Source organism: Tetrao urogallus (genome assembly GCF_951394365.1).
Source record: "Tetrao urogallus genome assembly, chromosome: 5".
Lineage (NCBI taxonomy): Eukaryota > Metazoa > Chordata > Aves > Galliformes > Phasianidae > Tetrao > Tetrao urogallus.
Window position 1 is genome coordinate 9,448,832 of NC_136818.1, and position 23,800 is coordinate 9,472,631.

The window sequence follows — 23,800 nt, forward strand, 5'->3', positions numbered from 1 at the left end:
CACTTGGTTACAGCTTATAAAGCCTTACCAAGTCTCTCTTCTTATGCGTTAACTGATGCTGCTCTTTTCTCCTGCTTAATATATTAACAAATAGATAACAAGCCCTTTGTTAGCCTGGGAGCAGAACAGCATGGAGACAGTTGGACTAGATGAATCTTAGAGATCTTTTCCAAACTTAATGACTCTGTGAAAGAGAAGCTTGAGTCAAGCAATCCTCAATTTATCTTCAGAAGCATTCACAATCCATCAGTTGTCATCACGGCGATCTTTCTTAGAAGGCATCTGCCCCTGAAAATTCCCTGTTTACCATCAACACTTTCAAAGTCTTTCTCTCTTCTGTGTCATTTTCAAGGAAACCAACCTGCTGAAGAAACCCCCGAAAGCAACGGTGACTATCTTGCTTCCACGTCCAAAGGAAAGCTTTGCCTGGGGGAAGATGGAAGAGAGGAGGACGGTGCGGGTGGAGAGAACGTAGCTACAATTCTTCAATCTTTTCATATCTAAAGAGGACAGCAATCTCTGTTCTATCAGACCGCGTGGTTCGTGCTTTAAATGGTACTTGCTACTAGCTTGCGTTCCCTGTCGCTGTCTCCCTCCCTTTGAAGCAGACTGGACAGCTTCCTCAAGCTGGCGTTATCACTCCCTCTAACCACTCTTGGCAGGCAATCTAATTCCCCCTGAAAAGGTCACCGCCATTTTAACTGCCTTTCAATCACATTAAGCACGCTGCCGCTCGTGCTCAGAGCGCTGCGCCTGCAGCTCTCCTGACTGAGGTGCGATCGATAAACTGACATCCTGTCCCCCCGCCAGCCCCAGCCGCTCCCTCCCGGACAGCCCCTTCCAGAGAGAGCGGCCGGAGACGGAGTGGGAAGAACCCCTCGTCGAGCACGAGGCAGCAGAAGGGAGCTGCTAACCTGGTGTTTACTCATCTACTTTGTCCCATCTGCTGGGGAACAGAAGGGTGCAAGCATCCCCTGCTCCCAGCCCTGCAGAGGCACGACTTCACAGGACAGTTTGCTCAGGCATCGGCCCAGACACCTTTGAAGCTGTGTTACAAAGAACAAGCCTCCCTCAAGCTTCCCTCAATGCAATCATTACCGTTATCTCTCCCCCCGTGCTTTTTTTTTTTTGCAGTTACGAGTTATATGTTCCACCCATCGATCCCTGTGTAAGACACTGTTTTAAGTCCTCTTGCCTTTTGACTGTGCTAAGCCGTTTAAGAGATGACAGCAGCTTCTATCAGTGCGAAGCTGATGTGATTCTTTTCAGATAAAGCACTTTTTTTCACTCCCCCCCTCCTTTTTCCTTCTTTCAAGTAAGAGACATACACACAAAAAGAGACAGTGAATCTTTCAAAGAAAAAAACCCTTTTGAACTTCCCTCAGGAAATCTTTAAAGGGATAACCTTACAGTGTAAACACTGAGGGTAACGTGCATCCATTCTGGAGAGGAACAGAAGAATTGCTACAAATACATTGAGTGGTAGGAAAAAAAACAACTAAAAAACATCAGAGAGGGACCCACTTGATGCTTTCACTTGTGAAGCCTCGTTGGCTTCCTAAACAGAGAAACTCATTAGACAAAGATCGCATGAAATAATCTCCTGTAACAAAGACCATCAGAAAGGGATGATCCAGGGACATAGGGACAGATGGTTCAGGAATTTCAAAAGAAATTTCAGTCTTGTGACAGTTATGAGATAGGGAAATATTTTATTAATTCCTCTCTATGGCTTTACATTTTGAAGCAAGAGCTTGATTCAAATAGCAGTAGGTATTTCATGCTGGTAGCCTTCTGCAGTCATCTTCAACTATGAATTCCTGCTTCAAACAGAACCTCTGCTGAAACAAAACCATTCCAAATCCTATCTAACTGCCAACAATCTTCATTTATACCCTGCACGGATCCAGTCTGAGATAAGCACATGAAGCAATAGCAGACGATGCTTTGCGAAGGCAGGAGAACCTCTAGAAGTACTAAATAACTCTTGACTGAATGCCTTCACCAAGCCCAACTGCTTAAGAGACAGCATACTAATCTCAGCACTTCTCACCCAGGCTGTATTCCTAGTTGCTACTATCTCCTTTTCTTTCCAACTGCTGTGTCAAGTATGCTGAACCATGGCAAGCAAGGAGTACTTCAGCTCTGCTGGACTTCTTAAGACAGCTCCTAAGGTGAGAGGAGCAAATCTTCCCTGCAACAGCTTTGGGATCAAGAAAACTTCATCCTGGGAACCACACAAGTGAGGCTTTCAGCCTGTGATTGCTCTCAAGTATTAAACCATCTTCCAGAAAATCTGAGCTGGGCTGTTACTGTCCCTGACCTGCTTTCAAGGAAAAAAGAAAAAAAAAAAAAAGTCCCAGCCTTCCCTCGCCTGAAAAAACTGACAAGATCTTTCAGCAAAGCTTTACTGACCTTGAGAGGCACATAAACATGCCCATTAACCAAAGATGATAAGAATAGGCAGCCAGGAACCTGTGCTAAGTTTGAGCTGCTTCTGTAACGCTGCCCACCGTCTGAGCCAACTCGTGCAATACGTGCTGGCCACAGCATCCTGCTCCACTCACCGCCCAGCTGTGACATCTCCTCCCAGCAACACACTATTAAAACCAAAACTGATGAGACACATGGATGTCTATTCTCCCCTCTGGTTTTATATATTTCCCCACGTCAACTCTTCAGACGTCCCTGACATCCCTGCAGCCTGGCAAAAGCTGTCTGGCATTATAAAAGGCCTTTGATTTCCACATCGCTGCTACTTTTTAGCAAAGGGAACAGAGCCAAACATGAAGCCTCGGGTGACAAGGGTTAATGAGGGCCTTACCAACTCCAGACAAAGCATGTTTAAGCACTGGAGAGCATCTCTAGAACACCGTGTTGTGCTTCAAGGCTGTACAATAGGGACTCTGTCCCTAGAACAAGGGAAGAATCAACATTGGCTGAGAAAGGAAAAGGACAGTCAGCTTTACCTGAGAGTGCACAAAGCAGATCTGACCAACAAAGACCAGAGAAAACAGGAGAATCACTAAAGGGAGCATGGAAAAGTATAACTTCCTTAAAAAGAAATTCAATCAGCTAACAAGGGGAGCTTTCCAGCTTTGCTTTGACTTCCCACATTTTATGGAAGATTCCTGCATAGGGTATGCAGGTACCCTGCAGATATCATCTAGCCATCCCAAAACATTAGGCAGAAAGTTGGTTTTAAATAGTATCCTGCCTATAGCATAGCATCCTGCACCAAGAGCAGGAGTCAACTAAAGGTCCTTCCCATCAGGGCAATTACTGAGGGTTTACCCATGCTCACCTCTTCCAGTTTGCTGGTACTTTACTGGATCAGTTCACACAACTAAATGCTGTTGACAGTGTCATGCAGACCTCGGTAAGGAAAGAAGAGACAGACCTCATAATTCTCAATGGAAGCAAGGCTACTTCTGTACATCAGATTCAGAGATTCACATACAGCCAGCTAGAAGAGAAGGTTGCAGCCATGACTGCTGTTACGATCTATTTAATCTTTGATGGTGAAAGAAAGTAGTTGATTTATTTAATGCAAACTAACACACTTGAGAATTCCAGTTTAAATAAAAAGTATCAGGGTGTAAACCCTCTGCATTTATATAGCCTAACCCTATCAGTTACACACACTTTGTCAACCTGGAGCCTTGTATGAAGAACACCCTGACTGAAGCCATATGAAAACTTCAGTCCATACCTCAGTGAATTAATTCAGACACAACTGGAAATAGATCCAGGTGAAGACAGCACAGTGCTTCAGCCAAAGAAGTGGAAGATTGTGCTCTCTTCCAAAACTCAGCTGCTCGGTGCACAGAGTAAATGAGTACACTCTGTATGTGCATGGTCTGTCAGGAATTAACTGAGTATCCTGTCTAATCAGGACCAGTAGAGACAAAAGCACACAGGCATCCCATGCTTCTCTGCTACTGATTGTAATAACTGCACTAAACACAAGCCTAAGGCCCTGCATGGTCTCATCAGACTGCTACCCAGTATCATTCAACTCTCCATGCCGGAAAGAAGTAATGAAAATGAAGGCCACAGACGCAGAAAGCAAACAACATGAGCTTCGATGGGTAGCCTTTAAAATCAGTAGAAGCTGCTCCTTCACCTCTGTGCTCCTGATACCTGCTCTAATATGATGTAATTTCAGAGGAAGGTAAGAGCAGATCAGGAGTGCCAGGTTGCCACTCAGCACACGACTGGCTTTTAAGACCAAGTCCCTTACTTAGCAGCCTTTCCTCTTGAGATATTTTAAATTAAAATCCAAGCTGATATAGGAAGAGATTACATCCCACCCTCTTTATTGAACGGAGGGAGCTAGCATTCCTCCCCTCATTAGGTATGCACTACGTGGATTGCTTGTGAGACTCTCCTTAGTGCCAGAGGTTTTTGCCAAAGAACAGTTTAGTAAATCCTCCTCCTTGAGGCCAAAAGGCTGAGTGTAAGAGAGGGGACAGGTTTCTAGCTAAAATTACATTCACCAATAAAGCTCATGAGAGGTCAAATTTTGCCATAACTCACTCTCTCCTCAGTAACTGATTTCCCCGTCACTGGGGAAGGAGCAGAAGAAGGAGAAAAATAAAATGTGTTTGTCTGGGAGCCCTAAGGGCTTGCAGTGCTGGAGGTGCAGAGCAGGTTTCTGGATTCTCATTTATCAACCTTAAAAGGGATGGAGTGATAAATGCACAACCGGGCCTTTAATATTTTATGCAGGTGCTAAAGCGACTTAGCTGTCACCTTCAATACATCACCAGAGGCTGGTACACCAGCTTTCGTCACTCCAGGCTGGGAGTTTTTACAATTTCATTTCTATTTCCGTCTCTTCACATATTTCCACGTATATGATACTAGGTGTAACATATAGGAATCCATTTTCCCCAGATGATCTCCCCATTCTACCCGTTCCCCTCTTTAACCACATTTCTCGAGCAAGAAATAATACCATGCGTTTGCTCAGGACTTGCACAATTTTTGAATCTTATCATTCCAGACGGGCAGAAAGCTGAAATTGCTTTACGTTCTTGCAAAGGGTTAAGGTCCCATTCTTTGGGAGAGAACTTCCACGTCCCTCCCTTTAACAACAAGCCACAGTCACCTACCACAGCAGAATGATTTACAAGGGACTCAAAACATCGGCGCACCTCGAAATCCTCCCTCCAGGAGCGTAGTGGCCCGTATCCTCTTCTGCCCACACCATTCGTATTCTTCAAAGCGGTTGCCGTTCTCGTTCTCGATGTCTACAGAGTCATCCTCGGTCATGCACGAACCTTCTCTCTGCACAGGGGAAAGCGGGGACAGAGCGTTGAGACGCATGAAATAGCACTACAGGGTTAACAAATCAGGGTGAGATAGAGAAGGAAAGCTGGGCTGTTCCGGGGTAGGATTTGCTCCCCTCCCCATTCCCAGCCATCGGAGCTCAGAAGAAAATGGGAACTATAAGAACATGACAACCTTAAAGTCAAAAGAAGTGGCAGGGGGTCATCAGTTTTGCACAAGCAAAACTCAGCTCTGGTTCCTATGACACTGGTGTGCATTTCAATGTGTTCCTCTATTTGGAGCACAGTTTCCCTATTTATCATGTAAACAACAGATTCCTTTGATCCCCAGCACTGAGAAGCTCCCAGGCTACAGGAGCTGACAAGGAATACTCTCCTAGAGCATTATTGAGGCACACTGATCAAAAGACACCTGTCTTTACACCACGCACTTCTTGAGATGACAAGAATGAATGAATTTGTTATCTCTGCTACGGGCTTTCCCTGCAAAACAAGCACAGAAAGCCCTATGACAATTCTCTTATCCCTGATGCTTTTTCCTCCTTATTCCTTGCTGTCTTTGGAAAAAACAGCAAGAGAACTGTTCTGCTTGAACACAATTTTTGGAGTAAGGTGGTCATGAAACATTTACAAGTGCCAGCCTGTTACAAAAGAATCCAACAAAAGTAATTCCAATGCTGTCGCCGTGCAGAAAGAACTCTTCTTGCTGTGCTGCATAGGAAGCATACAGCACTATAAAAGGCTTCACACACTCAACAGCTCTACACTTACTTTCTACAACTTAGACTTAGTGAAAGAGTGCAGGAAATAAACGCAAAACAGGAGAAAATCCAGAAGAATCCACCTTCCAAGACAAAGGAAGTGACTACAGATCTCAGGGAGACAGTTAGCATTGCCTGCAAGCTCAACAGTGTTAGTGTTTGCCCCATGTTAAGTCAGACAAAGCTGAGAGTAGGGAGAAGGGAATGGCAGCTGGCGATCCTGCTGCGCCTCTACCTTTGCAAGGCATTGTTCCACATGCCTACTCATCTCCTCCTCGGATCCTGACAGAGGTCGGTTGCAGAGGGGACATACCTGCCCTTCGTCTTGCTTCCTCCGTTTCATTTTTCCAATCCGAGCTGCATGGATAAAGCAAGGAAAGAAAAAAAAAAAAAAAAAAAAAAAAAAAAAAGGAAGACATGTCAAGTTTGTAGATCCATCCATTCCTTACATAGAAACTTGCTCTGACCACAGAAAGCCCCTGCAGTGCCCAAAAAGCCTCAGACAGATTATGTAAGACAGCCACTTTCAGGAGTGTCTCCTGCACGCCCTAAATGATTCCTTCCCAAACTGTCACAAGCAGATCTTAGTAGCAGGTAGCATTTATGGAAAGATCCTTGCTGTGAAAAACACAGCACCCACCCCAGACAGCTTCTGTCTCTCCCTGTTATTTTTATTTCACTGTTCTAATGTACAGAGAAACTGCCTTCTTCGGGGCATGTTCTGGGACACAAACACGTTAGGAATCACGCTGATTAGAAAAAGCAGCCAAGGTAGCCTGTTGCTTAATATGATCTCTGGTTAATTTGAGCCATCATTTAATGTGATCAAAACATCTGGAACCAAATCATTTGCATTAAATAGAACTACTGTCCTTTATTATGATGGCTTTAGGCAGGTATTACTGAATAACTCAATCACTGGCTGCAGGAAAGTTCCTATTTAATTAATATGGAAGGTCAAAATTCTGAATGAGAGACAAGGAAAAGCCCAAGGAAAGCCCGTGTGATAATGAGAGATGACACCACCAAAAAGCTGCAGAAATCATTCCTGACATGGTGAGTGCTGCAGCGTGCTCTGAAAGCCTTGTCCACAAAACCTGTGAGATAACAGCTCTCTGCAGCCAGAGACAACGAGAAAGGTGCTGCAACGCCAGGACCACACCAGGGTACAGGAAAGTTTGTGTCAACTGTCCCCTATAGTACATCAGATTTGTGCATTCACAGCATCGTGTGATTGATGAAGCTGGAGCTGAATACACCACCAGCCTTGAAACAGGGCTTTATTGTTGGCTTTGCTGGACATAGGAATCTCTGGGTTTGGCTGTGCTTTCCCACCATTCAGAATTAGGAATATTCACCTTCCCCTACGCTCTGAAACTCCACTATTAAGAAGGCTTCGTATATCTGGAGCACTGCTTTTCCTCACTGAAAGCAAGCAGATTTGCCAAAAAAAAAATAAAAAAATAAAAATAAAAAAATTCCTTCAAAACAAACCTGTGTTCCTGGCATCATAAAAAGGATTCTGCAAACACAACTCTCCTACAATAACAGACAGCTCCAACCAGAGCAGGAGTGCCTTAGAGACCCAGTTCTTTGAACAGCAGCAGCTCTCTTGAGTAACTGCACACTGCTTTCATCTGCTGTTGGAGTTTCACAGTCTGTACTTCAGTACTTCTGGTAGGATATTTTGGTAGTTTCCCTTCTACTTTATCTGCTTAAGCCAGTTATTTTATCTGCAGCGTCAGCTTTTACTCCAGAAGTAAACTGCATGACTCCCAGTCAATACAAAAGCAAACAATAATCACCAAGTGTTATTTCAGAGCGCCCAAATGAATTATACTCCACTCCTAATTAAAACAGTGACCCCTAAAGTCTTCTGTTTTATCTCCCCGCTTGGAAGCCCCCAAACCAACTCCTCCAAGCTGGCACAGCACTACTACCAGGGATAGTGTTTAACCATACTCTGTCTGGTTTGTACTTCAGTGCATAAGAGCTTTCTGAAGTTCCGGGTCAGGGAGCACCTACACCCCCTAGCAGGGCTTCTTCCCTGAGAGAGCAGGCTGGAAACTGACTCAGTTGTATTCCAGTAAACGCTCACCTGACCAGAAAAAAATAAAATGCAGGAAGACAGAAAGCAAGCCTTCTCTATTCTAGCGACAGACACCTGTCCCTCAGCTCACCCTGTTTTTAAGCAGGGAAATGGAGGGAAGGAGCATTAAAATATTCTGGTAGGTCTCAGCAGGTGGCTCCTTGGCGAAGCAGCCCTCGTAGTTCCAGTGTCACAAGTGAAAAAGCCACTGGACAGAAGAAGTGTTGAAACCAAATCCCCTGCCATTTTCATTCTGTGGTCATTAGTGGTGCCCACAGAGGCCCGGTGTGCCCCTGGCTGACAGCAGAAAACCAAAGGGACTGCTGCAGCCTCGAAAGCCCATCCCAAGCCACATTTTCCATACCCGACACGCAGCCCTGCCATCACTTCCAATCAGCACGGCAGAGACAGAGCGGCCCCAAAGGCAGGGGGTGATTGTGGTGCTGTCCCGAAGGGGAACCGCTCAAAAGAACACGCAAGTAAGACCACAGGATTCTTAATTAGTGTTGATAGATGCGATCATTTCTAATTAGCTCACTAATCCCTCTCCCCTACACTCCTGTCGCAGGAGCTTGGGAGAAGAAAGAAGAAGAAAAAAAAAAAAAAAAAAGTGATTCCCTCTTGTAGTTCAGCGAGATAAAAACACAGGCAGAAGCAGTCTGGGCTTCCAAATCTCTGCTGCCTTCCCACAGGAGGGGAGAGAGGAAGCCAGGCCACCCTCCGCAGGTGGAAGGGACCGAGTGTCTTTCTCACAGCTCTTCCCATCTAGGCTTAAGAATTATTAATGCTTGAGGATTAGGTTATGCTCTGGCTCAGAAAAATTTCCTGGAAGGAAAGCTAATGGGTTTTAGTTTTCACCGCCACGCTTCCCAGTAAACAGAAATCCACCCTCAGGATGGGGCTGTCTAATTACACCCAGAGTGCTCTTCCAGTGCATCCAGCAGTGGACACGAGACAAACCTCTCCTGCAGCATCCAAGGAGATGATTAAGTTACTCGCAATATCTCTTATGATTCCCTCCACCAGTTTGAGTGGTCCCCCGAGTCCCATGCAGACATCATTAGCAGCTCCTGCAATGGCAGGCCAATCAAATTAAGTGGAAACATTTTGGTCTCCTTTCCAGTGAAAATCACCTAGCTTTGTCCCTCCCCCACCCATCACCAGCTACTGGAACACTTGGTGTGCTTGTGGTGAATTGAGTGCAGCAACAAACCACAAAGATCATTGTAAGGACCCATTCTGCAGCTCAACTGAGAATGCCAACTTTGCAAATACCCCTAAATGTGAATCAGAGATATTTAGGCATGAGAGGTAGCACCTGCTCTCCACAAATCTACTACGAGAGTCTTGAGGAGTGTTTACACTTTGTTGGACTCATCACAAAAGGCTTCTGTGGCTGATGACTTACCCAAGAGCATCTGATCCAAGTGAAAAAAGACAGCTATGACAGAGTACAAAAAGCCACCTCAAGAACAAGCTAAAGCAGGAAAACAGATGGTCAAGAATAAATCTGTTTCAGACCTTGTGTATGATTTGCTGCTCATCTGCCTGAGAGAGAACACTAAAGGCCAAATTCACAGAAGGGTCTCGACGACACAGATAATTTTCAGCAATCTTCCACCTGACGCTGTTCTCCAAGGATGGTACAGACTTGACCTGCTGAATCCATGCTCTGGTACACTAATCATAACTGTGCCTCTAAGCAGACGTGCAGCATTAAACTTCTTCAGCATCAATTTACAAAGTGGCTTCAAGTTTTGACTTTAGCAACATGGGAAAAAAGGCAAATGAACAAAATGCCTCCTTTAACATATAGCTACACCAGGAATCAGCACCTCATATGCCTGAGTTCACAAGGACACAACCCCACGAAGTGAGTTTAGCACAGGTGAAAGGTGCTGGATTAACTCACTGAGGCTGACAGGGAACTTCAGATACAAAAACACTCGACCAAGTGTCTTACAGACAACATTAATCTGCTGCTCCAGAGCTCACAAATGCCTTATGTACAGAGCTTACAATTACCTTATGTACAGTCCAAGGTAAGTTAAAGGTTTGACTTACAGAATCAGAATTCTGGACCAAGTATATGTGAACCACATAAGGTCTTATTTACACTGCACCCAGGCTCACAGAAGGCATCCCTTTCTCTACCTTCTCTTTCCTTAGCTCCTGTTCTGTCTCAAGGGACCACACTGGGATGAAACATGTCCAGAATATTTGAGAGGCCACTCAGGCACAAAGAGCCAGGGCAGCTGAGATCTGAGTCAAGGTCTACGTGGGAGAACAGCAAACACTGCAGATCCCTCTTTTCAGGGGGAGTTTCCAAAAGTGATCCTAAAGCTCAGCTGGTAAGAAACTTTACAGAGACAGCCAGACAAACAGGTAACAGCAACACTGAGAAGAACCTTTAAAATATAATAGAAAAAAAGTGAAATAGTAGGTTTTTCTTTAACATAAGTTTGCATTTTCTATATGTTATGTGCCAATAAGAACATGAAGCAGAATGCCAGATGTCTTGGACAAGTCCTACACATTTTCTGTCCATGCAAACCAATAGGGATAAGGAAATAATTCTCACAGAACAAGCTATAAAACTGAGTGATTGATAAGAAGCTTGTTAAAATACAGGATATAGATAAATAAGCTTTTTTTTCCAAAGCACTCAAGCATTCTCCATCTGGAACGATATTGGTTAACCAACTAACAATAACATGGTGAAGCTTACGAATAAGTTATTTTGGTACAAATGCGGAGGAGCAAATGAGAAAGCAGGAGAGTTCAGTGGTCATAAGCACTGACAGCAGCTGAATACACTATCCAGCCACCCAGCTGAATGCCCATCTAACTGCTCAGGACTGAGCCAGGTATCACCATGGGCACATTCTGGGAATAGTAATAATCAAGAGTCATAAAAAGATAAGGTGAGGAGGAGCCGACTCTAATCCATCTTGACCAAAGCACTGCAGCTAATATTTCTGCATCCAGCTCCCTAGCTCTGGACCTAGTCCTGCTAAGGTACACAAGAGAACAATTACAGTTATAAGTGTGTTATTTAATCAAAATGCCCTCATCTGGATGATGACTGTTAGTTTTGTTCACTGTACTCCTAAAAAGAGTAGAAGGTTCAGCGAGAGCAATGCAAATGCCACGCAGAAGTAGCAGCCTCCCTTCAGCTGACAAGCCCCTTCAGTTCACAAAAACAACCCAAAGCAGGTCCCAGACTGCAGCACATACTGACTGTGCTGCAGTCCTGCTTCAGGCTAAAGTCAAAAGCAGAAAGCACCGCTGAGCTGGTTCAGCAGAGCATGCTGTCATCAAGAGCTTTCATTCATCCTAGAGGACTCCACAATGCCAAGAACCTCACAAGCCTCGTTCAGACTTTTTTTGTTAAATAAAATTATTGGCCAGAAAAAAGGCAGAAGGTGTGAGCTTAGACTGAACTATCCAAAAATGATAAAGAAACAGTTTGACATCACTGACTCCAGAGACCTTTGTCACACAAAACAAGTCATTGCAGAGTAACACCTGAGTGTGTTTCAGTCATCTGAAGTCTGTGTCAGGAAAGGGGACTGCCTGCAAACAGGCAGCTCACTGCGCTCATCTAGCAGTGTGGATGTGAGCACACATGCCAACAATTATGTGATATTGATACAAGGCAACTCATCTCTTTGTTGTATGACTTGACAGACCTTCAAGAGCTTCTGGCCCTCAGGGTGCGTATTTGAAACTCTCCAAGCCATCTCTGAATTCAGTTCAGTATTTCTTATCAAAGACATTGGGTCAGTAACTTAATAAAACTTCAACTTGTTTAAGAAGACTATACAAGAAGTAGTACTTCAAATGTAAGCAAACTATTCCAGTACTGGTACAATCTAAAGCTTTTTGTTATTTGGTTAAGATGAAGTTGTTTTGTTTTGCTTTGTTTTTTTTTTAAAAAAGTTTTTTTTAAAACCCCACTCTGTCCTACACAACCACAGCAGGAAGCTCAATATTAACGCGTCACCTGGCAGCTTAAGCACCTGAATGGCATCTGAACGCTGCAATTTGGGTTGGCTACAGGCCATACAAAATACACAGGTCATAAATAGGCCATAGAAAAATCAGATGACCAATTATTGCTACTTTGTACAGGAAAGTTCCAATTCCTCCGAATCTGGGAGAAGCATTTCAGCTTCAGCCTAAATAATAAAGTTTTTCTAAATACTTCTAAATACTAAAGCACTTCTCACTAGACAACCTTGTCTACTTGCTGTTATCAACACACAGAAACTCGAGCATAAAAGTAACACACAGGCTGCAACCGGGAGTTCAAGAACCCAAAACCACGGAAGGTGACGTCAGATACAGCAATGCTCACACCGCAACTTGGAAAGTTTCCTCAGGACCCGGGCAGTGCCACAGGAGCCTGAGTGCACAGGGTTGCCGCGGGTTCGTGCGGGGACCCCAGCGGCAGAAAGCGGGGCCGGGCCGGGCCGCTCCGGGATGATGGAGGAGGGCCCGCACTCACCGTTCAGCCGGGTCTGCCGGTTCGCTCGCACCCGCAGGAAGGTCTGCAGAGGGGAGACAAGAGCGGACACGTGTCAGCGCCCCCGGCCCGCGGCCGCCGGATGTCAACAGCCGCCCCCGCCTCGTAAACAAGGCCCGGTCCCCCCGCCCCGCGCATCGTCGGGACGACGCACCGGCCCCGGGCCCGCCCCCCCCCCCGGCCCAACTCCAGCACCCACCTCTTCCCGGCCCCCGCCGCCGGGCCCCCTCCTGCCGCTCTGCATAGCCGCGGGCGGCCGGCGGGGCGACGAGGCGGCGGCCCTGGGGCGGCTCCCCCCGCGTGGCCCGGGATGCGGGCGGATACGGCGCGGCCCGGCAGGCGCCGCCGATCAGCCCCCAGCGGCCGCCGCCATGTTGGCCCCGGTCATGTGACCCGCCGCCGAGCGGGTGAAAGTTCACCGGGAAAACGGCAGGGAGAGGAGAGGAAGTTCCCATGGCAACCGACAGGCGGCAGCAAGGTTCGGCGAGCCCCGGCCAATCAGAGCTCAGCGGCGGTAGGAAACTAGGGAGGTTTGGCCAATTAGAGATGAGGGGCGAGTGGGACTCCGGCGTGAGTGGCCAATGAGAGATCGGGTGCAAGTAGAACCCGAGGGCAAATGGCCAATCAGAACCCAGGGGCAATTGGCACCCTGTGCTACAGGGCCAATAAGAGCCCAGGAGCAACTGGACTCAAGGGGTCCTTACCCAATAGGGCGCTTACTTACAAAATCAAAGCTGCTGATTGTGGGTTCTACCCTTTTAGTTAATTAAGCTGTCTTTCAGGAGGCTTTGGTGGAGGAAGGCACTGAGCAAGCCAGCATTCCTGCAGCGCTCCTACTCACAGATCTCCTTCTTCCCTAAGTGTCCCCGTGGTAAATAAGCATGAGGACTAAGAAAACCAAGCCGTAGGGATTCTGAAAATGTGTACTCCAATGATTCCCGTCTTAGCATGCTACTAATACAATGAATATTTGCTATTATTAAATCCCCACAAGAGGCATTCATAATACTAGCACACCTCTGCATACGGAAAGCTAAATTTTGCAGCTTTAAAGTCACCACGAGAGTCTTCTGCTCTGCTTCCTGAATGTTTCGCTTGGTTAGCCAGGAAGAATGAATTCTCATTCATATTGTGGCTTTATTAAGGATAGGCTGAGGCTTTACACAATCCTGGCACCCACTCTGAGGTCCCTTTACGTTGCCTGAGGAGCATAAAGCAGCCAGCATAGGCATAAATGAAAATCAGGCCCCAGAGGTCTTTTCTCCCTGCAGTGCAGACTTACAGCTCCCATTACGCATTTGCATTAAGGGCTGCAACCCTCCATAAAATATACTCACAAACTTAAAACACATTAGAGACTCACTAGACTCAGCACATACAGGGGGCTTTTGCTGAGAATATTTGTCCTCAAGTATGACATAATAAAAATTTATAGGAACAGAGGACTGCAAGGGACCGCCAAGTTCACAGAGATTGAAATCTGGAGAAGTGGGGTGGGAGGGGTGCTCCTGAGCAAAGGGGGACATTGCAAAAGGCAATTGCACACCCTTTTGGAAAGAACATTATTTATTTATTAGCCTTAAAAAAGCAAGCAGGGAAGAGAGCAGGAATGCCTGTATTAGGCATTTCTGTATCTTCTGTGGGGTTTGCTGCGCTTACTTTGTACCAGGTCTCATATGAGGGTGAAGTGACCGTGATATGACACAACATTAGAACTGAAGGGTATCTTAGAGTATGTAGCAAACAATGGAGGATCTGTCTTTATTTGGTAATGTAACCAATAAATAGGTCAGAGGACAGAATAATGGGCAGTAAGCGCACATTTTTTGCTGCTATTAATAGGACCTATCTTCTAGAGCATGTGCTTTAGTTGGGGCTGCTGGGCTGGGCACGCAGAACGGTCATCAGCTCTCTTTCTGCTGACACTGATGCAGACTGGGCTGGTGTCGAGTGGCTGATGTATAACGGCTTGACCTTGGGCACAGGACATCAGTGTGAGGGACACTGGGCCATGGGCATAGGACAGGGTGTAGGGGTAGAATGGCACATAGGGTGGTGGATTTATGCCTGACACAAATACAGCCGTAGCCCACCCAGCCTCTCCCCATGGTAGCTGAAGGCATGCTCGGCACTATGCTAAAGACTACCATTATTTTTTCTGTTGCCTTTCAGAGCTTTGTTGAAACTAGTGGCTGAGCACAGGCTTGCAGCCAAACAGTGTGGATGTGTCTTGAGCAGGAGTCAAGTGTGCCAGCCTGCCCACAAACCACAGACAGATCCCCAACAAGCTGAGCTGCACTCTGGCTGCTGCCTTCTTCTTCCTTTCTTGCTCTGTCTCCCAGAGCTTTTACTCAGTGTGTCACAGCAGGTCTAAACCTGCTACTCCTCTGGGTAGAGAATTTATTTATTTATTTATTTATTTTATATAACCTGCAGGGTTATAAAACATGGTGGCACCGCTCTGCCAACATTTAAGTTGGAATCACAAGTCCGTTTGCTGGGCAGCAGTACACCAGTGAAATGGAGAGTCTGGTCTGCTGCAGGCTGACATCATTCACTGCTTTCCAAAAAAAAAATCACTTCTCTGAAAGTTTCACAAAGCACGGAGTAAGTAATGACAAACACAGCCATGGCAACGGCAGAGATGATGAACGTAACGCAGCAGAAAGCTCTGCGAAGATTTAAAGCTATGACTGAAAGCCAGCATTTGGAGGACTGTGCAGACAAAAGCACGCCTGCGTGGCCACGTGAGGGACAAGGTGCTCTATAGGCATGCGGAGCTGATGGAGAGCTGCTGGGGCGAGCTGGCTCCCACATACAGCGGAGAGCAAGGACGGTGCCTGCCTACTTACCTGGTATCTGTCTGAGTGATGGATGTCATCCGAGGAGTGGGGTGATGCTGTTGGAGAATCTCCTTCCCGCTTGATTGAAGCCGACAACAAAATTGACTGTGAGAGAAAGGAGAAATTCATGCTGTGAGCATCGTCCAATGCTCTGCTCCTGACTAAGCTGCCCTCAAGGGCATGGGGAGCAATGTGAGGCTGGCCTTGTGCTTCTCATGCTGTGCATCGCCTGCCCTGCCTGGGGCTGGGCTGCGGGGCTGTGGCCTGCTATAGCCCAGTGCAGTGACATCAGGCAACAAAAGGACAACTGTCCTTCAGACAGTGATGAGTGATCCCATTGGAAGAGGCCGGTGGGTCTGCTGGCTGAGCAACAGGGTCGAGCTGATGCTATTTACAACATGCACTGCTGGTTTTAGAAGCACAGCCCAAAGGGGACGGCCAGCTGAGCCTGGATGTGCAATTTAAAGTGATTCAGTGGATGAGAACTGCCTTAAAAATTTGCTTTCTCTCCTATCAACCGTCCGCTGCCCCATCTGACAGATGAGCTACAGGAATGCATCTTTGGACCACAGAGGTTGCCCAGCCCATGTGGGAAACGAAATAGCCACACCAGTGAGTGCTGCTCAACGTGTGCCCCTCCTGTGCTGGAGAGCATCTTGCACGTGCAGTGTCAGAGCACTGCACAGCCATGCACTGCCCTGCAGATGCCATGGGGGATCCAGCAGAGTCCCCTGGTTAAAGAAAACACCCCAGAAATCCACAAAAACCATATGGCAATGCAGCACTGTGCTGGCATGGAGCAGTGCCAGCATGTGCTCATCTGTCTCTGCAAGTTGCACTAAATCTCTCAGCAGCTTTGCATTAAAGCTCTCAGCACCTCGGCAGCACAGCCACCCTTCATTCTGTAACGATGCTATTTATTTTAATAAGTAGCACATGAAAAAAAAAAAAAAAGGCCTTTTAGAAGGTTAAAAAGATCAGTGATATTTGAGACCTAAGAAATCACTGATAAACTTCGAGTCAACAGTAGCTAAGTCCAAATTCTACATGCAGTGAACCTGAGAGGAGAGACTGCTGCAGGAGTTTGACAGCATTTAAAAAAATGTATGCTGAGTTGTGAGTCAAGTTTATTATTGGAAGAATTAGAGGGGGAAATCCAATTTAAAATTCTAATTTGAAATCGAAATTAACTAAACTAGGTTAAATGTAGCACAATACGTTGTAAAAGATATACACTGTAAGCTTGGCTCTCCAGATGTTTGTTTCCAGGAATCAGCTGGCAAGATCCAACAATAAATGACTGCTCGGAGATGTGTATGTTTGCGAAGGGAAGTGTAGATATCATCTGAATTGGACAGGTCAAGTGTGGTGACAACATTATTAAAAAGCATAATACCTTGGAGAAAGGCAAGCTTTCCAGCAACATTTGCCTCTGGGCTGAAATGAAACATGAAAAAATGTGCTTTTTTTTTGGAAAGATACGAGCAAGTGGAAGGATGACTCAGCACACAAATCCATTTGGTCATCAGGAGGCAATCCCTGGGCTCTGACAGCCCTCCTGGAGAGGAAAGCAGGGCAGTGTGGGCATTGAGTAGGGCTCCAGAACAACGTCCCAGTTGTAGCAGTGTTGCTGCCCTTTCCCCACTAATAAACCAAGCACGCGGAGCTGGGAGGGTTAAATACATTTTGTCTTCCAGTGTAGTCTAGAGAAGGGGAAAAACCACCCACCTCCCCATTCTTTGGCGACAGACAGACAGATCCTTCCCACCTCCCTCTCCCCCCTCAGCCTCCTGGTAGCTCTAATCCAATATTATTATGTGAAAAATGGTTGGGCTAGCTATGGAGACAGTAAATTAAACGTTATGTATTAGTTTTTAGCGTGTGGTCCTGGGAAGAACGCCGGCCCCATTTATTCCACAAACCTCCTGAGCACCATGGCGATGACCTCTGGAAAAACGCAGGGCTAAACTAATCCCAAAGATGTCAATCTTGGGGCCTCTTCTACATACACTTGCAGTTTAGATTAATAAACTGTCTATTTTTAAATTGTGTGCAAGCACTTCAATTCTAAATACCTCGCCGGCATGTTAAACACGGCGTTAGTGATGCCAAGTCACACTTCCACTTTGCTGTTAGGAGGCTTGACTTCATCTGTTTTTCTTGTTTCCTGGCGATGTGGCACACTCTGCCTTTTGGCCCATGCTGGTGGGACAGCGTGGGGCAGGGGAAAGGCAGTCCTAAGGTCTGTGGCATTGGGTAAGGTGCTGGAGGAAAAGGTGACTTCACAGAATTGTTCGAGTTGGAAGGGACCTTAAAGGGCATCTAGTCCACTAATGCAGTTGGCCAGCTTCTCTGCCTTCCTGATTTTGGCCTCTTTCCCCTGAGACTGTTGCACTGGGGCTGTTTCCCAGTGGCTGTGGCCAAGCTGGTAGCACTGAGCAGAGTAGAGGCAGTGCTAGAGCCCTGCTCCATCTCACTACCACCATCTGGGAAGACAGTTGTAGAGGTGAAGGCAGCTTTGCATTTTTCCTCCAGCCCTCTTCCAACTTTTCACTCCAAAACAGGGGCTGCTTGCTGCCTTGGTTGCCAGTGTAAGATTGGAGCTACTGGGAGAGAGCATCCTCATCTCCTGCTGCCCCTTCCCTGGCAAACCACAGCTCCCCGCGTTGAGGACACATGTGTGAGCGGCTGTGCAGCCTCATATTTCTCCCTCCCCTTTAAATCATCTCTCCATTGGGTAAAGGCACTCTCTGCGGAGGTTATAAACCCTGAGAGGATCAGCCTGAGCATTACACCTGGGGCAAGCTAAATAAAAAAAGGTCACCGGCGCTTTTTAAACATGGACAAAAAAGCAGTAAAATGTGTTTGGAAAAAAAAAATCTGGCATTAAATCATGACTTTTTGCCTGGCTCGCCTCATTAAAAGTGGCCTTTTGGAAGGTAAAATTATCATTGTAAGTGATAAGATCTTTAAGAAAATAATTCACGGCTTCTTCACCCTTTAATATGATAGCCGCCACCGGCTAATTTTTTTCTTAATGGCAACGAGGCCATCAATCTTGTCCAAGCCATGCGCTCGCTCCTTCCTGCGGCCCCTCCTGCTGTGCCTCTCCTCGTTTGGTTCTGGGCAGGTTTGGCACCAACCAAAGGTGCATGGCATTGCCTCCATCACGCAGGAAGGGATGGAAGCTGGACCCAGCCCAGCTGACATCCCGCTCCCTTTCAAGTCTGGTCATTCGAGGGTATTAAAGTGCTGGGCTCCGGCTTTCTGACAGCCCTGGAAAAACATGGGGAGTCTATTTTTCTTAAACAATCCATCACCGCTGCTGTCAGCAGAACAAATACCCCAACCCTGCTTTCTATGTATCTATAACCTTTTTTTTTATTTTTATTTTTATTATATTTTTTTATTTTGGCACAAAGTATTCCCTGCTTGATGCATTCAGCTTTAACTCTGCCGCCTAAATAGGTACTTATCACTTAACATGGAGGTGATGGCTTGACATGTTTTCTGTCTCCTGCCCTCCCCTCCACGGTAGGGAAGCCGTCAAAGTGTTGCTAATAGCTGTTATCACTTGGGAACTGTAACCCGAAAGCAATGAGTGATACCAGGCCTGGCTGCGATTTTCCTCCTTCCCTCTGCTCACCATTTGTTATGCTGCTGCTGGAGGATCCCTGACAAAAAGATGCTACTATTAAAGCTGAATTTCCTAGAAGCTTTTGGAGGGTCCACATTTGCTGCCAGGCAAGCGAAAGGCAAAATTATGTGGTGGCTTTTATCTGGGTGGGATGGAACCGGGGATAGAAAGCTTCAACATGGGAAGGATGTGAATAGTGAGCAGAAATAACAGCGTCAGCAGGGAGCTGCTGATTTATTTCGGTGATGTGACTGCACAGGATAGGGGACCCCTTCACACTGAGCCACCAGTGGGTACAGCCAGGATGGAGGGGACAGATCTGTGCTCTGGAGCTGGGACACGACCCCCAGACCAAGTCTGTGTGTGCTCCTCCTGCCCAGTGCTGTGTCTCCAGCACAGATGTTCAGCCCAAGCAAAGCGAGGGGCTTTGTTCAGCGCTGATTTGTGTTATGGCACATAACCTCTTGGAGGTTTGTGTTGGAGTGGCTCTGGTATTCGTCACCCTGAGCTGGCAGCCGGCACGCACCCGAGGTAATTTCCCCTCCTTCACAGATCTGTAGGCTGTTCCCATGTCCCCACCTTGGCTGCAGCCTTGCCACGGCATTCAGATTTGGCTTTTTAATCCTTCCTCGTAAATCGGTGTTGCACAGGGAGGAGCGTGACGTTCCCGAGCCCCTACAGCGAGCTCATGACACAAGAGAAGGAGTCAAAGCCCTGGGGCCCCAACACTGGCCCCTGCCCCTACCACCAGACATGATATGGAGAAGTTAAATGATTGTGCTAGAAATTTCATCTCCAGTCAGGCAGCTGGCAAGGGCTTAGCACAGCCGTTCTGTCAGGGTTTCAGGCTCCAAATCTCACTTGTTTCAAAGCTCTTTCTCCTTGGAGGGCTTTAGTGGTCAAATTTCCCTCTAGGTGCTGTAATTCTCTCTCAAACTGCTCAGCCAAGCTGTAAAACTGCAGGGTGGGTGGGGGATCACAGCGGAGGTCTGGGAGCACCCGGAGTGTTTGCTGGTGGTGGGAGCTGGCACACGAGCTGGGCTTTGGTGGGAAAGGCAGTCTGCCGTCATGTATGGCCAAGAGGAAGTCGCTGAAATTTAGGGAGAGAGATCTCCCTAAATGTCCCACTGAGATGATGGAACAGGTTGGCCAGAGTGGTAATGGATGCCCCATCCCTGGAGACATCCAAAGTCAGGCTGGACAAGACTCTGGACACCTGACAGAGCTGTAGGTGACCCTGTTCATTGCAGAGGAGTTGGACTAATGGCCTTTAAGGGTCCCTTCCAACAATTCTCTGATTCTATACCCACAAAGGGAGAGTCATAGCCAGACAGTGGCAAAAAGCATTCTCAGGTAACTGGGAGCACATGGGAGTGCAAGACTCTCATCATTACTTCTCAAGGACAAGCCAGAACAGTCAGCCTTTGGGGAAGTCCTGCATAGACACTCCGGGCTCAGAGAGGTCTGGGGGATGGCTGACTGGGACACATCTCCAGGACGTGCCTTCCCGAGTGGCTCTGCTGTTGGACTTCCCCATGAGGACCCAAAATGATGTGAAAGGGTACTGACCAACACCCAGCTCATGTTGGAGAATGGGATTTCTTTTCCCATCCATCCTGATGTCTCAGGCTTGTCATCAGATGTGAGTGCCACAGGGAAGCCAGGGCTCTCTCTAATTCCTATGCATGGGGAAGAACTCTTCTACAGCAAAGCAGGTGGGTTTTTAGCACTTTTTTTTGCACCTCTGCCTTCTGCAAAGCTCAGACACACATGTGGGAGTTATCTGGGCTCTCAACAACATGAGGACGAAGGCACCACTTTGGAGCTCCCCAGTTTGCTGCTGCATGGGCAGACGGATCGTCTGCAGTCCCCATCTCGCAGCCCTTGTTTGGCCGTCAGTGCCTCAGTCAGCCCTGATAATAGAAGAACTTGATACAATAATCCTGCATTCATCGCATCCCATGTTGAGTGATTGGATTTTCTTTGACATATTGCCATGAAAATTGACCCAGCACAGTGAGTGACAGCTCTTGAGGGCAGGAGAGCAGGAAGCGAGGGATGTGTGCTTACTGCTACCAGCAGGGAGAGATGTTTGCTGGGGTAACTATGGGGAAGGAATGGGCTTTCTCAAAGAGAATTTGCATCCCAATGGCTCGATGGGCACAAGGAAAAGAGCAGCCTTGACTCGCACCTCATCCTCTGAGCCCTGTGTGGTGACAGAGAGGACTTTAACACTGAGCTCACCCGGTGGTCAGCACATCACCTGTCCGTGCCACACAGGACTTGTCTCCCAGCAAAAACCACCTAGAAATAATGAATCCTCCTGGGCTGAGAGGCTTTCAAGCTCTCTGAGAAGGGAATGAAAGATTTCCTGATTTTACCCTCTCCCTCCCTGCTCTCGTGGCTTCTTGAAGTTAATGTTCTTAGGCCCAGACGTGACGGGCAAAGGGAAAAGATCCATGTGGTGACAGGGGACGATTGATCTCCTTTACATAGAACGACTCGCCAGTCCCAGTTTAATCCCCTCGCTCAAGGCAAATGGGATTCTTTGTCAATGGAAACTTCAAAAGCCCAGCCCTGCCGAGAGATGGACCTTCTTCTTTATCTGCTGGCTGCCACTCATGTGGTGCGTATACCTCCAAACAGCTCATTTGTCTTTTCTCCCGTCCCTCTCCCTCACAGACGTTATTTTGCAGGTGCCTTTCACTCCTTCAGGATGCCCAAAGGCAACCACACTCCCTCTGGGTCTTTATTTTCTTTTTGGGTTTGAGTTTGCCTGGGACATATCCCAGGAGCACGCTGCCTCCCAGCCCCTGGCCTGGGGGGTTGCAGGGTGTTTATGTGCTTGGCAAGGCAGTGACCCCCATGTTGCATTCCAGCTGCTCCAAAAGATACCCAAAGCATCCAGAAAAAAATAGGCAAGCAAGGCCTGGAGCTCCTTATCAGCCACTTGCCTGCACAAGCACTGATCCTTCCTGCTGTAGCATCATCTTAAGGGCAGCTAATTAACAGATGATGCCCTTTGCAGTGATGCTATGATGCATCTTGTTCCTGGCAAGCAGGGCTTGCTGAGCCGAGGTGATGGGAGGGGGGTACTGGGAGGGGAATCCATCTGAGAAATGGTCTTTTAGTGATTTGGGTGTGCTTTGATCCCTTAGAGGTGGCCCCGCTTCCCTCTTCCAGAGCTGGCATATGGCTCTGGCCCCTTAGCTCCCGTGCATGATTTCACAGTTTGAGCTCAGTATGCGTGTGATCAGCTCTCATTAGCTGTCATTAGACACAATCTGGAATCCTGGAGCCTTCTGGGTCCTTCAACTCCAGCGTTCCTCAGCTGCACGGGATGTGGTGGGGAACAGGAACAGGAACAGGAAGAGCATTCCCTGTGCTAGCCTGGCTCCTGGGACGGTCTCACCCTCAAGGAACATAAAGTGGAGTGGGATGGGAAGGTGATGGGAAATAAAATGCATCACTCCAGGGAAAAACATTTCAAGAGGTACTCACTTACCTTGGGGGTGCCTGCAGCCATAGCATCCTTCAGGATGGAGTTCTTACTGCCAAAAGAGAAGAGAATGGGGTCAGAGCCATGAAAACACTGCAGTGGGCAGTGTGGGGAGCTCTTGGAAGGGATCTCCAACAGCAAAGAGCTCTTCCACCCTGGGGAAAAATGGGGAGTGAGCCTATAGGGGCAATGGGATGATAGCCACAGGGAAGGTGATGAGCACTGCATGGGGCCGGGCACAATAAAACAGGAGGATGGGAAGCAGAGGGGGAATAAATCAGTGTAAAGAGCAGGGGAACGAAGATCCCCGCTGCTGCCGCTGCCGCCGCAGGCTGGAGTGATTTGTGAAGCCAGTCTGCTCCCCGTTTAGCAGGGAAGGAGGTCCCCGGAGCAGCGCTCCTCCTTGCCTGCCCTCGCCAGCGGGAGATGCTGCAGATTTAATAACACCTTCCCCCCTCCAGACAGGTTAAACTTGAAACAATTACATATCAAAGCCGACATGGCGGGGAGGCCCGCGCTGTAATTTTTTGGTTATTAAAGTAATCTCTCTCATGTAAATTCTCCCGCTAACATGCTGCAAACAGCATTAGGAAATAAATGATTTCCCCGTGATTCGATTTGTCAATGCAAAGCACCTGCAGCAGGCAAAAGGAGCTTGAAATATGCTGCCAGCCCCAGTGCCGGTGCTCACGGCGCAGGCTGGATGCCCTGAGCCTGGGGAGGTGATGGATGGATGGGTGGGCGGGGGGGGGGCTGGGAAGGGAGGGATGGAATTGTGTTTAATAACAAAATTTGTATGCAAGCCTGCATCCCAGGCTAAGGATGAGTGATCGGCAGCCAGAAAGTATTAAAAAGCCTCGCTAAACAGATGCTGACAATAGAACAAGACATATCAAATCAGATCTACTTCAGGAGCATTAATACACGCACGTGCCCCCCCCCCCCCTGCACGCGCCGTGCCGCACACACACGCTCCTTTCTTCTCAATCACAGCAATATGGGAGACATCAATAAATTTTTATGAGACTTTTAGAAGATCAACATGGTACTAGATGTGACAAAAAAGCAATGTGCCTGTCATGTTCGCTTTGTCGGGGACACTTTAGCCCCAGATGCCGAGCTGCAGTGGCAGCGGGGAGAAATTGAATT

The 23,800-nt window shown here is 47.4% G+C and overlaps 1 protein-coding gene across 4 annotated transcripts in view; it reads right to left on the reverse strand.

Annotated features, from left to right (window-relative positions):
* RNF220 (ring finger protein 220) overlaps positions 1 to 23,800 on the reverse strand; it is a gene marked incomplete at its 5' end in the record, with an annotated part of 155,928 nt that overhangs the window by 35,984 nt on the left and 96,144 nt on the right. For 2 of the 4 annotated variants that reach the window (XM_079536010.1, XM_079536007.1), the window contains 5 exons: positions 5,160 to 5,292; positions 6,291 to 6,412; positions 12,655 to 12,697; positions 15,525 to 15,620; positions 22,658 to 22,703. In XM_079536010.1, coding sequence (XP_079392136.1) covers positions 5,160 to 5,292; positions 6,291 to 6,412; positions 12,655 to 12,697; positions 15,525 to 15,620; positions 22,658 to 22,703 — 440 coding nt within the window. Of the gene's footprint in view, positions 1 to 5,159; positions 5,293 to 6,290; positions 6,413 to 12,654; positions 12,698 to 12,871; positions 12,917 to 15,524; positions 15,621 to 22,657; positions 22,704 to 23,800 lie in introns of those variants that run through there. The other 2 variants (XM_079536008.1, XM_079536009.1) reach the window with 2 other exon arrangements.